General features: G+C 40.9%; 1 protein-coding gene across 5 annotated transcripts in view; it reads left to right on the top strand.

Moving 5' to 3' along the window:
- Nucleotides 1-12143, top strand: part of ARID2 (AT-rich interaction domain 2) — a 453518-nt gene that overhangs the window by 416403 nt on the left and 24972 nt on the right. For all 5 annotated transcript variants that reach the window (XM_070755575.1, XM_070755576.1, XM_070755577.1 and 2 more), the window contains 2 exons: nt 3338-3458; nt 3542-3633. In XM_070755575.1, the coding sequence (XP_070611676.1) occupies nt 3338-3458; nt 3542-3633 (213 nt within the window). The remainder of the gene's footprint in view (nt 1-3337; nt 3459-3541; nt 3634-12143) is intronic.

Consider the following 12143-nt stretch of genomic DNA (forward strand, 5'->3'; position numbering starts at 1 on the left):
TTCAAGTAGGTACAACGGTTCTTCTGGGCCCAAGCTATCATAGCCATCATTCGCCTCCTCCTCGACTGTTTCATCAGCGAGGAGGAGGTTGTATAGTTTAGATAATGTTTTTTTATCTGGACCCATGAGAATTTTATCTAAGTCAATGGTATTTTGGAAGCCATATTTGATTTTTTTCTGTTCTATATTTTGAGCTAATTTGCAAAAGGGACCACCAATCTAGTTTTATGTCTTTTTCCATAACGGTTTGTCTAGGAATTAGTTCATTTTGTTTGTAGGATACTATTTTGGGGGGATCTAATGCATTTGGGTATGTCACTGCCTCTATTGGAGAGAGCCACTTTGGTATCAAATTGTAATAATTTTTCCTGATCTGTAACCATACATCAATCAAACTGAGCCCATTCGGCAAAAGGGCCAGGGAGATAAAGGGCTGGGGGGAGGAAGGCTGGGGAAGAAACAGGCTCAGAGAAGTGGAGGAGGCAAAAAGTCCAATTCCGATCCATCTGATATGCCGGGATAGTTGACCTTTAGCAGTCTGTAAAGAAGTCCATTCAGCTACACAACACATGATGATAACTTTCCTCCTTCTCCTCCTCATCCCCTCCAGTACTTTCCACCCCTCTAAATAGCTAAGCCTTCCCCTCCCCCATTTCAATGGTAGCTGACAGCAAGCAAGCAGCATGGAGACTCATAAGAACACAACTTAAGAATTGAGCACAAACATTGTACGTTTTATTTACTGATAAAAAATTTCCAAAGCTAGATCATCATCATATTTGGCAGTTAAGCATATGGTATTGCTATCATATTTGGCAGTTCAGAATTATGTATCACATAAAAACAGTTTTTACTTTTTAAATTATCTACCTGATTCTGTCTGTATTAGCTTGATAGCAAAAAGGCTGAACCAATGTATTTTAATGGAAATAAATTTCAGATTAAAAAATCTAGTGTTCAACATCTTTATTCCATTGTCACTGGACCTTCTCAGTTTATTCTGTTTTTTATTTCTCTTCTCCCCAATTATTTCCTTCCTTTTAAAATAGAATAGAATAGAATTTTTTTTTTATTGGCCAAGTGTGATTGGACACACAAGGAATTTGTCTTGGTGCAGATGCTCTCAGTGTACATAAAAGAAAAAGATACATTTGTCAAGAATCATGTGGTACAACACTTAATGATTGTCATAGGGGTCAAATAAGCAATGAAGAAACAATATTAATAAAAATCTTAGGATACAAGCAACAAGTTACAGTCATACAGTACTAAGTGGGAGGAAAAGGATAGGAATGATGAGAAAAACTAGTAAAATAGAAGTGCAGATTTAGTAAAAAGTCTGACAGTGTTGAGGGAATTATTTGTTTATTAGAGTGATGGCATTCGGGAAAAAACTGTTCTTGTGTCTAGTTGTCTTGGTGTGCAGTGCTCTGTAGCGACATTTTGAGGGTAGGAGTTGAAACAGTTTATGCCGCCCCGAGTCTTCGGAGAGGGGCGGCATACAAATCTAATAAATAATAATAATAATAATAATAATAATAATAATAATAATAATAATAATAATAATAATAATTATTATTATTATTATTATTATTATTATTATTATTATTATTATTATTATTATTATTATGTCCAGGATGCAAGGGGGCAGCAAATATTTTCCCCACCCTCTTTTTGACTCGTGCAGTATACAGGTCCTCAATGGAAGGCAGGTTGGCATCAATTGTTTTTTCTGCAGTTCTGATTATCCTCTGAAGTCTTTGTCGGTCCTGTTGGGTTGCAGCACCAAACCAGACAGTTACAGAGGTGCAGATGACAGACTCAATGATTCCTCTATAGAACTGTATCAGCAGCTCCTTGGACAGTTTGAGCTTCCTGAGCTGGCGCAGAAAGAACATTCTTTGTTGTGCTTTTTTGATGATGTTTTTGATGTTAGGTGACCATTTTAGGTCTTGAGATATGATAGAGCCTAGGAATTTGAAGGTCTCTACTGTTGATACTGTGTTGTCTAATATTGTCAGAGGTGGAAGGGTGGAAGGGTTTCTCCTAAAGTCTACCACCATTTCTACGGTTTTGAGTGTGTTCAGTTCTAGATTGTTCTGGACACATACAAGGATAGTTGTTCAACTTCCCGTCTGTATGCGGATTCATCATTGTCTTGAATGAGTGCGATCACTGCTGTATCATCTGCAAACTTCAGCAGTTTAACAGATGGATCGTTTGAGATGCAGTCATTAGTGTATAGAGAGAAGTGGTGAGAGTACACAGCCTTGGGGGACACCTGTACATGTATCTGATGTGATTTTTCCTAGCTTCACCTGCTGCTTCCTGTCTTCTTCCTTTTATAAACATAGAATTGTAGTTCTTACATTTCTGTATGTAAAATATTTTTCAGCTGAACTAGTTTCATTTAGTCTTCCTTTCTTTATCTTTTTCCCCCCTGCTAGACTATAATTGAGAAATGTTATTCAGTGGACATATCTATTTTCCTTGTTAATAGTATTACTATTAACTAGCAGTTTATTACTATTGGTAGTAGTCCAATAGAATTGTAATAGTGTTCCTCCTTTGGCTATATTGATGTATATTAGACAGTATCACTTCTCAGTATCAAGAATTAGAAGATGAGCTGAGTATAAATTGTAGTCAAAATTTTAAGAATGTTACTAAAGTGGCTTCGACAAACAGTTGGTATCAGAAGATTATGTTATTAATCTCTGCATTGATTTCTCTGCACTGACATGAAATTTTTCACACTTCATCCTCTCACAATTGTCTAATATTTATGCAAAGTTAGTTTCTTTGGAAAACATCTGAAGCTTTTGCCTTATATTGGTGAAGGTAATACTTTTTTAGATTTGTGGCATCAAATAAGAAATTCTAGATGTGCTGCCAATGCAAAATTAAATATTTAAATCTGTATAATCTTTCCTCCCCAAAGAATAATATTTTAAATAATTTAAAAGTATAATAGGAATTATTGCAATAAACCCCCCTGCCATTGTTCCTTATTCCAAAGGCTTCCAATTCTTGGGAAGCATTGCTCTATATTGCATTTGGAGTAGAGGTTGTTGTTTCATTTGGGAGGCAGTTGTTATTTAAATGGATAGAGAAATAAAAATTTAAAATGCAGTATATTAATAATGCTGACAAAACATCTTACAAAGTAAATGGCAATGTATCTAATATATTATTATTTTATTAGTTAAGATATGGACAAAACTACCTTCTCTTAAGGAATAAAATAATTGGAACCTGTTAGCATCAGTTTGACAGAAGGAAACAATACTTGTGCTAGAAACCCTGTGTAATTATTTTTATTTGTAAATCTATTCAGGCCATCAACTGCTGGGGGTTCTTCTACTCCCAGAGCACAGAAGGCTATTGTCAGTCACCCTAGTGCTGCCCTCATGGCTTTAAGGCGAGGATCACGAAACCTCGTTTTCAGAGATTTCACAGTAAGTAGATGAGTATGGATGATATACTGGAAAGAAATAGTTATGATATTGATGCTAAAAACTTGTTTTCTTTTCTGATTTAGGATGAAAAAGAAGGACCAATTACTAAACACATCCGATTAACAGCTGCCTTAATATTAAAAAATATTGGTAAATATTCAGAATGTGGCCGCAGGTGAGTAGATTGTCTTTAATGGAAGACTGCATATTTACTCATGCAAATTTTCAGAAATGACAAATGTAATACTAAATACTAAATACATTGTACCAGCTTGGAATTATTATTATTTTTTTGGTCTATATTCTGACATTTAAACTTCCTGCTCATTTTCTCCTTTATGGCTGTGTAAAAAGAGGTTGGAAAAGAGCCATGTCAATTCAATGAAGGTTACTTGGATTTTGGTGAAGGTTTTAGTGCATGTTTGCTCCTTCTGTTCTCTTCCCTCTCATTTTTTTTCCTTTTGTGCGAGCCCCATAGCCTGGACTAGATCTAAAATGGAGCATGTGAAGGTCAAAATCAAGATGCGCAATGGGTGGGCGGGGCTTCAGCAACATTCACTGTATAATACACTAGAGTTTTACACCCCCTTTTAAGGGGGGCAGGAAATGTGTGTTATACTCCCAAAAATATGATAGTTTTTTCAGTATTTAATACTTTTTCTTAAGAAACCTTAATACAGGTAGTCCTACACTTACGACCACAATTGAGCCCAAAATTTCTGTTGCTAAGTGAGACATTTATTAGGTGTGTTTTGCCTCTTTATGACTTTTCTTGCCATAGTTGTGAATCACTGTAGTTGTTAAGTTAATAACAGAGTTGTTAAATGAATCTGATTTCCCCATTGACTTTACTTGTTAGAAGTTTGCAAAAAATGATCACACTTGGACACTGCAGCTATCATAAAACTTGTCAAGCATCTGAATTTTGATCACATGACCATGACAATGCTGCAATAGTCGTAAGTGAAAAAGTGTAAGCACTTTTTTCAGTGCTGTTGTAACTTTGAACAGTCATTAAACAAAGTGTTGTAAGTCGATGACTACCTGTGTAAGAAAAAAAACAGTTATGCACCATAAAAGTAGGCATATGAAGGACAATTAATGTAAGGTAATGAGAGTGCAAAATGTGGTACTATATTTTTCGGTGTATAAGACACACCAGTGTATAGGACGCAACTAGATTTTAGAGGAGAAAAACAAAGAAAAAGGTATTCTGAACCAAATGGTGTAGTATTAAATAGTAATAGTAGAATTGAATCGAATAGAACGGAACAGAACAGAACAGAATATAATTTTTTATTGGGAGAGATGGGGTCCCCTCCTCCTCCTGGAGCCCGTTACGAAACAGAGCCACAATGAGATCCTGTCCCACTCGCCCCTGGCAACAGCAGCAGCATCATTAGCTCACTCTCACCTTCCGAATGTCATTTGCTTTTCCTGCAAAGCCACAGTTGTTGTGATGTCCTGCCTTCCCCCTTGGCTAGCGGGTCTTTGGCTCTTCGCTGACCACGTGATCATTGATGTGCTGTTCCTGGGCTCATTGGCCTACAGACATCAGATTCCCACCACTTAGCACCAGTTCAGAGATTCCTTCCTCCCCTAGGGGATAGAGAGAGAGAGAGAGAAGGGGGAAGAAAGAGAGACAGGGAGGAAGGGAAAGAGATAGAGAGAAAGAAAGGGAGAGAAAGAGGGAGGAAATAGAGAGAGAGAAAGAGAGAAGAAAAGAATGATAAGAAACATAGAGAGAGAGAAAAGGGGAGGGAAAGAGAGACAAGAGACAAGGAGAAGGGGAAGAGAGGGAGGGAAATAGGGAGTCAAAGAGAGACAGAGGGGGGAGGGAAAAAGGGATAAACAGAGAGAGAAAGGTGAACAACATTTTACAGAATTATAAATACATTGCCTTTGAGGTGAGTGGCTAGAAGGCAAAGCCAAGTGTGACAAGAGTTGGCAGGGAGGGGAGGGGTTAGAACAACTAGGTAGTTCTCTGCCCAAATGACTGGCTGGGTAAGCATAGCTGAGGGGTTATATGACTGGGTGGGAATGAGTGGTGTTGAGTTGGCCATGCCCATCCAGGTTTTGTAGCTTCTGGTATTTTCTTTTCTATGGGAAATGGGTCCAAATGGGTTTTTCAGTGTTTACAGTTGCAGACCTCTGGTATATAAAATATTGTAACTTGGAATACAAGAGGATCAAATGTTAAATACCTTGCGTTAATGACTAAAAATAAGGGGGAAAATCTACCGTGTTTCCCCGATAGTAAGGCAGTGTCTTACTTTCTTTTTATCCCCAAAAGCCCCACTATGTCTTACTTTCGGGGTATGTCTTATATTGGAGCTTCCCTAGCGGTGACGGTGTGAGCTTTTGGGGCCCCGGTGGGAGGGCACCGGCCACTGTTGCTTCTAAGCGGCGCCGTTGTTGTCCTCACGGCGCAAAGCCACGCAGTCCTGAATCGCTCCCTTCTCCGGCCAGCAAAGTCTGCTGCGTAGGAAAGCAGCGCATTTGAAAAACGTTTTCCCAGGCAGCCGGCTTGCTGGCCGCTTTCCCAGGCTTTCCGCAGGAACGGGTGGTGGGGCGCCACCACCAGCTGGCACCAGGCAAAGCCACACAGTCCCGGATCGCTTGCTTCCCCGGCGCTGCTTTCCTAGGCAGCCGGCTTGCTGGCCGGGGAAGCAAGCGATCCGGGACTGTGTGGCTTTGCACAAGTGCCGCCCTTCGTGGCACCCCACCACCCGTTCCTGCAAAAAGACCAGCAAGCCGGCTGCCTAGGAAAGCAGCGCCGGGGAAGCAAGCGATCCGGGACTGTGTGGCTTTGCCTGGTGCCAGCTGGCGGTGGCGCGCTGCGTAAGGGAGACTCTCCTGGGCGCGCAGCTCCCTCGCCAGTGCCGCGAACTGCTCCGCCGCTTCGGCCAGGGCCGCCGCTTCGCCCACCTCCTTTCTGGCAGCTCCCCGCGTGCCCAGCCCCTTTGCCTCGCCGCGGCGCCACTGCCTCTTCCCCTGCCGAGGCTCGGCTGCAAGCGGCCAGCAAGGCAGGGGAAGAGGCGGTGGCGCCGCGCGAGGCGAAGGGCGCGCAGGGTGCTGCCGGAAAGGAGGCGGGCGAAGGAGGGCACATCTCCGCCCGCCCGCTCGGCTCGCTTCGGACCAGCGCCGTCCTTCGCTTTGCGAATCCGGGGAAGAGGCGGTGGCGCCGCGGCGAGGCGAAGGACGGCGCTGGTCCGAAGTGAGCCGAGCGGGCGGCGGCTTGCAGCGAAGGCGCTCGTCCCAGCAACCGACCCGCACCGAGGGAAATCCTTTGTGCCTTGCCGCCGAGCTCTCCCACCTGCTCGGCGGTCGCAAGCCTCTCCCTGCCACCGTGCTACCGAGGGAACCGCCGCCAGGGCTGCTGCCGCGCTGCCGAGCAGATCAGCTGCTGGGCGGCCGAAGAAACCTTCCCTGGGTCTTCCCGACGTCAAGGGGCTCCCCCCCCCCGCAATACCCCCGTGTTTCCCCGAAAGTAAGACATATGTCTTACTTTCGGGGTATGGCTTATATTAGCCGACCCCCCTGAAAACCCCCATATGTCTTACAATCGGGGGGGTCTTACTATCGGGGAAACACGGTATGCACACTGGAGTCGACTACTTTATGCCTAGAAATGGAAATGTAAGTTTAATTTTGAAAGAAATATCCAAAATGTATTTCAAAAGTACAAAATAATACAATTTAGATCGGTATGAGTGCATACAAAACTATTAACAGCCATTGAAACTATAGCTCATGTGCTGCTATACTGCTTTTTTAGAAGGATTCACAGACTCTATTTATAATATCTTACCTTATAAAATATTAGGGAAATTCTGATCTTTTTTACAATCAACTACTCTTATCAGAGTAGTTTGAAGTAGTTTCTGAATGAAGCCAAATTTTGCTATCCTTTATATAAAATTAGGCAAATTTAAGTACCGACTGTTAATCTGCCACCAATCACAATATAATATTCTGTCTATCTTTTATTTTTTATTATTATTGTTGTTTTAATGCTTTTGTCTGTGACAATAATAAAAATTGATTGAATCTGTCAGCAATCAAGTAGTTTTTAGTTGCCAGTGAATTATGAGAATAGAAAACCACAGATGAATGGGGGAGGAAAATACAAAACGTAATGAATGCGAACCAAGATAAAATCATTATGTTACACAATGTGAATGAATATTGAGATAAAAAATGTTTGTTTGAGTTATTCAGAGGCCAAATAATGAATCAGGATGGTTATTTTATATACATGTTTTATCTATTGATATGTATATTTGAAAGAGGAATTAATAGAGACTTCTGGTGACGAGGTTTAAGCGACGTGGAGGAGATCTCTGTTCTCTAACTCTGATCCTTTCAGGTTCAGGGTCCCTTCGGGGCACGGAAAAATATGAGACGGGAAGCTTGAGAAAACCGATAGGAGCTATAAACACAATGCAAAGGACAAAAGAGTGTTAATGGGGATAATACAGAGAAATTTGAAATAAATAAGAGAGTAAGACGGATGTCCAATGTCACCTCTGCTTATTTATTTATTTATTTATTTATTTATTTATTATTAGAGTTGAAAGGGACCTTACAGGTCATCAAGTTCAACCCCCTGCCTGAGCAGGAAATCCTATAGCACCCCAGCCAAATGGCAGTCCAATCTCCTCTTGAAAATGTCCAAAGCTGGGGAGTCCACAACCCCCACTGGCACGCCGTTCCACTGGTTGATTGCTCTCACTCTCAGGAAATTCTTTCTTATCTCCAGGTTGAATCTTTCCTTGGTCAGTTTCCAACCGTTATTCCTCGTCTGGTCCTCTGGTGCCCTGTGTCCCCCTCCTCTCTGTGGCAACCCCTTAAGTACCTGTATACAGCTATCATGTCCCCCCTAGCCATTCTTTTTACTAGACTATCCATGCCCAGTTCCAGCAACCTTTCCTCGTATGACCTGGTCTCTAGTCCCCTTATCATTTTAGTTGCTCTTTTCTGCACCCTCTCTAGAGTCTCTATATCTTTTTTGAAGTGTCTTGACCAGAACTGGATGCAATACTCCAAGTGCGGTCTGACCAAGGTCTTATAGAGTGGTATTAATAATTCTCTGGTCTTGGAGTGTATCCCCCTATTCATGCCCGCTTAGGATTTTGTTGGCTTTTTAAGCCGCTGCTGCACATTGCTGGCCCATGTTTAGCTGGTTATCCACTAAGACTCCAAGATCCCTGTCACAGTCACTCATGGTGAGTGTGGTTTCGCCCAGTTTGTATGCATGTTTTGCGGGGGGGGGGGGGTTGCCTAGTTGCAGGATTTTACTCTTTTCTACATTGAACTTCATTTTGTTCGTTTCGGCCCACTGTCTAGATCTTTCTGAATTCTGTGTCTATCCTCTGGGGTGTTGGCCACTCCTGCCAGCTTGGTGTCATCTGCGAATTTAATTAATTCCCCTTCTATCCCCTCGTCTGGGTCGTTGATAAATATGTTTTATTTTGACTCTAGAAGTTCTTTTGACTCAAATTAGACATAATTGTGAGAAAAAATGCCTAAGGTAAAGAAAAAAGAATATAAGACACAGGCACCCTAGTGTTTTTTTATAGACGAGCCACTGGTGGTAGCAATTTTTTAAAAAGAATTTAACTGAAAAACAAAAGAAAGAATCCAAGTCCACGGAGAGGGGTGGCATACAAATCTAATAAATTAAATTATTAAATTAAAAAGAATTGGGATTGAAAATTGAAAAAAAGATTAAATATTTAGGAATTTGGCTTACTGCACAATGTTCCTCAATAAAAGATGATAATTATAAAAATTGATACAACAAATGAAGAAAGATTTAGAGATTTGGGGAAAATTACAGTTATCATTATTAGGGAGGATAGCAGTGATTAAAATGAACATCCTGCCAAAATTATTGTATTTATTTCAAACAGTCCTGATAAAATTAGATAGGAAATTCTTTGAGGAACTAAACATAATAACAGAAAAATTTATTTGGCTGGGTAAGAAAGTATGGATAAATATGAAGTTATTATAAGACTTCATATTTATATGAAGTTATTAATAAGTTGCTTAGGACCAGACTATCTTCGGGGGACCGTCTCCTGCCACATACCACCCAGAGGCCAATAAGATCTCACATGGTTGGGAGTTTCCGGTGGCTGCCTGTGGTATAGCAACTGTAAGGAGGGGTATCTCCCCTCCCGAGGCTGCTCTTTCATTTGATCCCAAGACTCTTTGAGCATAGATCGTTCGGAGTACGACGTGGATAAGGAGGGGAATTCTGGGCATCGATTGGCAAAGGCATTTTCCAATCCAGGTGAAGGACATCTTCTCTATTGGGAACTGAAAGCACCCATCTCTGCTGGGTCCAGTGTGGTTCCAGCATGGCTGGTTCCAGCATGGCGGGCCTGAAACTGCAGTGGGCCACAACAGAAGGAAGCAAATAAGATATACAGATCAACTCCGCGATCCAGTAAGTCTTACCTGGTACAAGTAGTGAAGGTGCTTTTACCTTTAAAGCCAGCAGGGGTTGGTTTGAGAAATTTCAAAATTGAAATGGCATACATCGCATAACTAGGCAAGGGGAGGCAGCTGGTTCAAACCAGAAGGCAGCTGATAAATTCGTCAAAGAATTTAGAGATTATGAGGGTAATCTGTGATGAGACTGGATTATTCTGGAAAAAAATGCTAGCCAATACATACATAACAAAAGAGAAAAAATCACTGCCGGGCACAAGCCTATGAAAGACAGCCTCACTCTTTTGTTGTGTGCAAATGCAAGTGGTGATTGCAAGGTAAAACCCTTGCTTGTTTATCATTCCGAGAATCCCCGGCCCTTCAAAAGGCACAATGTAATGAAAAGTAAATTGGGTGTGATGTGGCGGTCAAACACAAAAGCTTGGGTTACCCGACAATTCTTCACAGAGTGGGTGTGTGACGTTTTTGCCCCTCGAGTGAAAGAATACCTAACAGGGAAAAAAATAATTTTGAAATGCCTTTTGGTGATGGACAATCCCCCTGCTCTCTCTCTCTCTCACACACACACACATACACACACGCTTTAAAGGAAGACCTAGTTAATGACTATAGCTTCATCAAAATAAAATTTTTACCCCTCGAATACAACGCCTATTCTTCAACCCATGGACCAACAAGTCATATGTAATTTTAAGAAACTGTACACAAAGGCACTCTTTCAGTACTGCTTTGAAGTGACAAATGACACACAGCTAACCCTGAGGGAATTTTGGAAAGAACACTTCAACATCCTGAATTGTGTGAATTTAATTGACACTGCTTGGGTGTCAATTATGGAGATCATAACAGCAGCAGAAGGATATAGTCGAATAAATATCTTCTGATGAGGAGGAGAGAAGGGAAAATATTTCAAGTGGCTTAATTTTTGAAATGTGTGCTAAATGGGCAGAAATAGCAAGTTTTGCTGAAAAACATCACCCTGATAAAGTTGTAGCAAATAGGGCAGTGAACATTTTAAATGATAGTGTTATGTCCACTTTCAGAAAAAATTTGCTAACAAGACAAAAACAACTAACAATTGACATGTTCTTCCATAACAGAGAAGAGAAAAAAAACCTGAAGGGCAATTAAAGGGCAATTAAAACCTAATGAAATAAGAGTAGACCTGAAGGATAGATATGTAATCACCGAAGTTGAGCTTAATGGATAGAAGGTCATATTAACTAATATTTATGCACCAAATCTAAAACAGAAACAATTTTACAAAAAGGTACATGAAATTCTTCTTCAAATTGATCCAAATCAGTTCTCAACCACACTTCCGGAACGAATTGTGGTCGAGAACCAAGGCACCACTGTAACTATCTACAGTAACTATTAATAATAGATAACAGTTTAATTTTTTATTCTCATTTACCCAGAATTAGAACGATAATCAATTTTAGGATACTGAAAATACACTGAATATATTGTACTAGGATATTGAACAATAATCGTCAATATTATTAATATTAAGGAAAATCAATTAATTATTCACTGCTTTGTCTATTCATACCCCACGGATATTTAGATAGTCCTATCTTTTAAGTAACTTTCACAGTCTTAATCCATCTTTCATGGTGATTTGGAACAAGATATTTAAAATTTTAGAGAAGCAAGACAACTCATAAAAGAGATGGCAAGCAATCAATTCAGAGGGCAAAAAAACAACGCCTACAATGTCAGCGAATGCAGCCTCCCCCACCCCACAAAAGCAAACTGAGGAAATGCTGAATCAAGAAAAAGAAAAGGGAAATACGTTGCTGATGCAAAACATGAATAATACTTTAACTCAGTGATTTTCAACCTTTTTTGAGCCATGGCACATTTTTTACATTTACAAAATCCTGAGGCACTCCACCAACCAAACTGACACAAAATGACACTCTAACACAATACATATTATGCATATAGTTAATAATATCTGTATACACCATCAGCATAGACATAACCAGCTGAGGCTGAGGCTTCATCTAGTGGTGGCAGCATTTACCTCCAGTCCTGACCAGGATTAGAAATCGGGACCATGGGGTGGAGTAGCAGTTTCAACTACTCGCCGCGGCCACACAATGACAAGTGCACGGCAACCGAGCGGGGACTTTCCTGGGTGTGGATGAGAGGTGGCCTGCTATTGGTTCATCGCTAGCGGTCGGGATGAATCCTAGGAGGTGATTGGTCAGTGAG

The sequence above is a fragment of the Erythrolamprus reginae genome, chromosome 6, assembly GCF_031021105.1.
Source record: "Erythrolamprus reginae isolate rEryReg1 chromosome 6, rEryReg1.hap1, whole genome shotgun sequence".
NCBI lineage: Eukaryota > Metazoa > Chordata > Lepidosauria > Squamata > Dipsadidae > Erythrolamprus > Erythrolamprus reginae.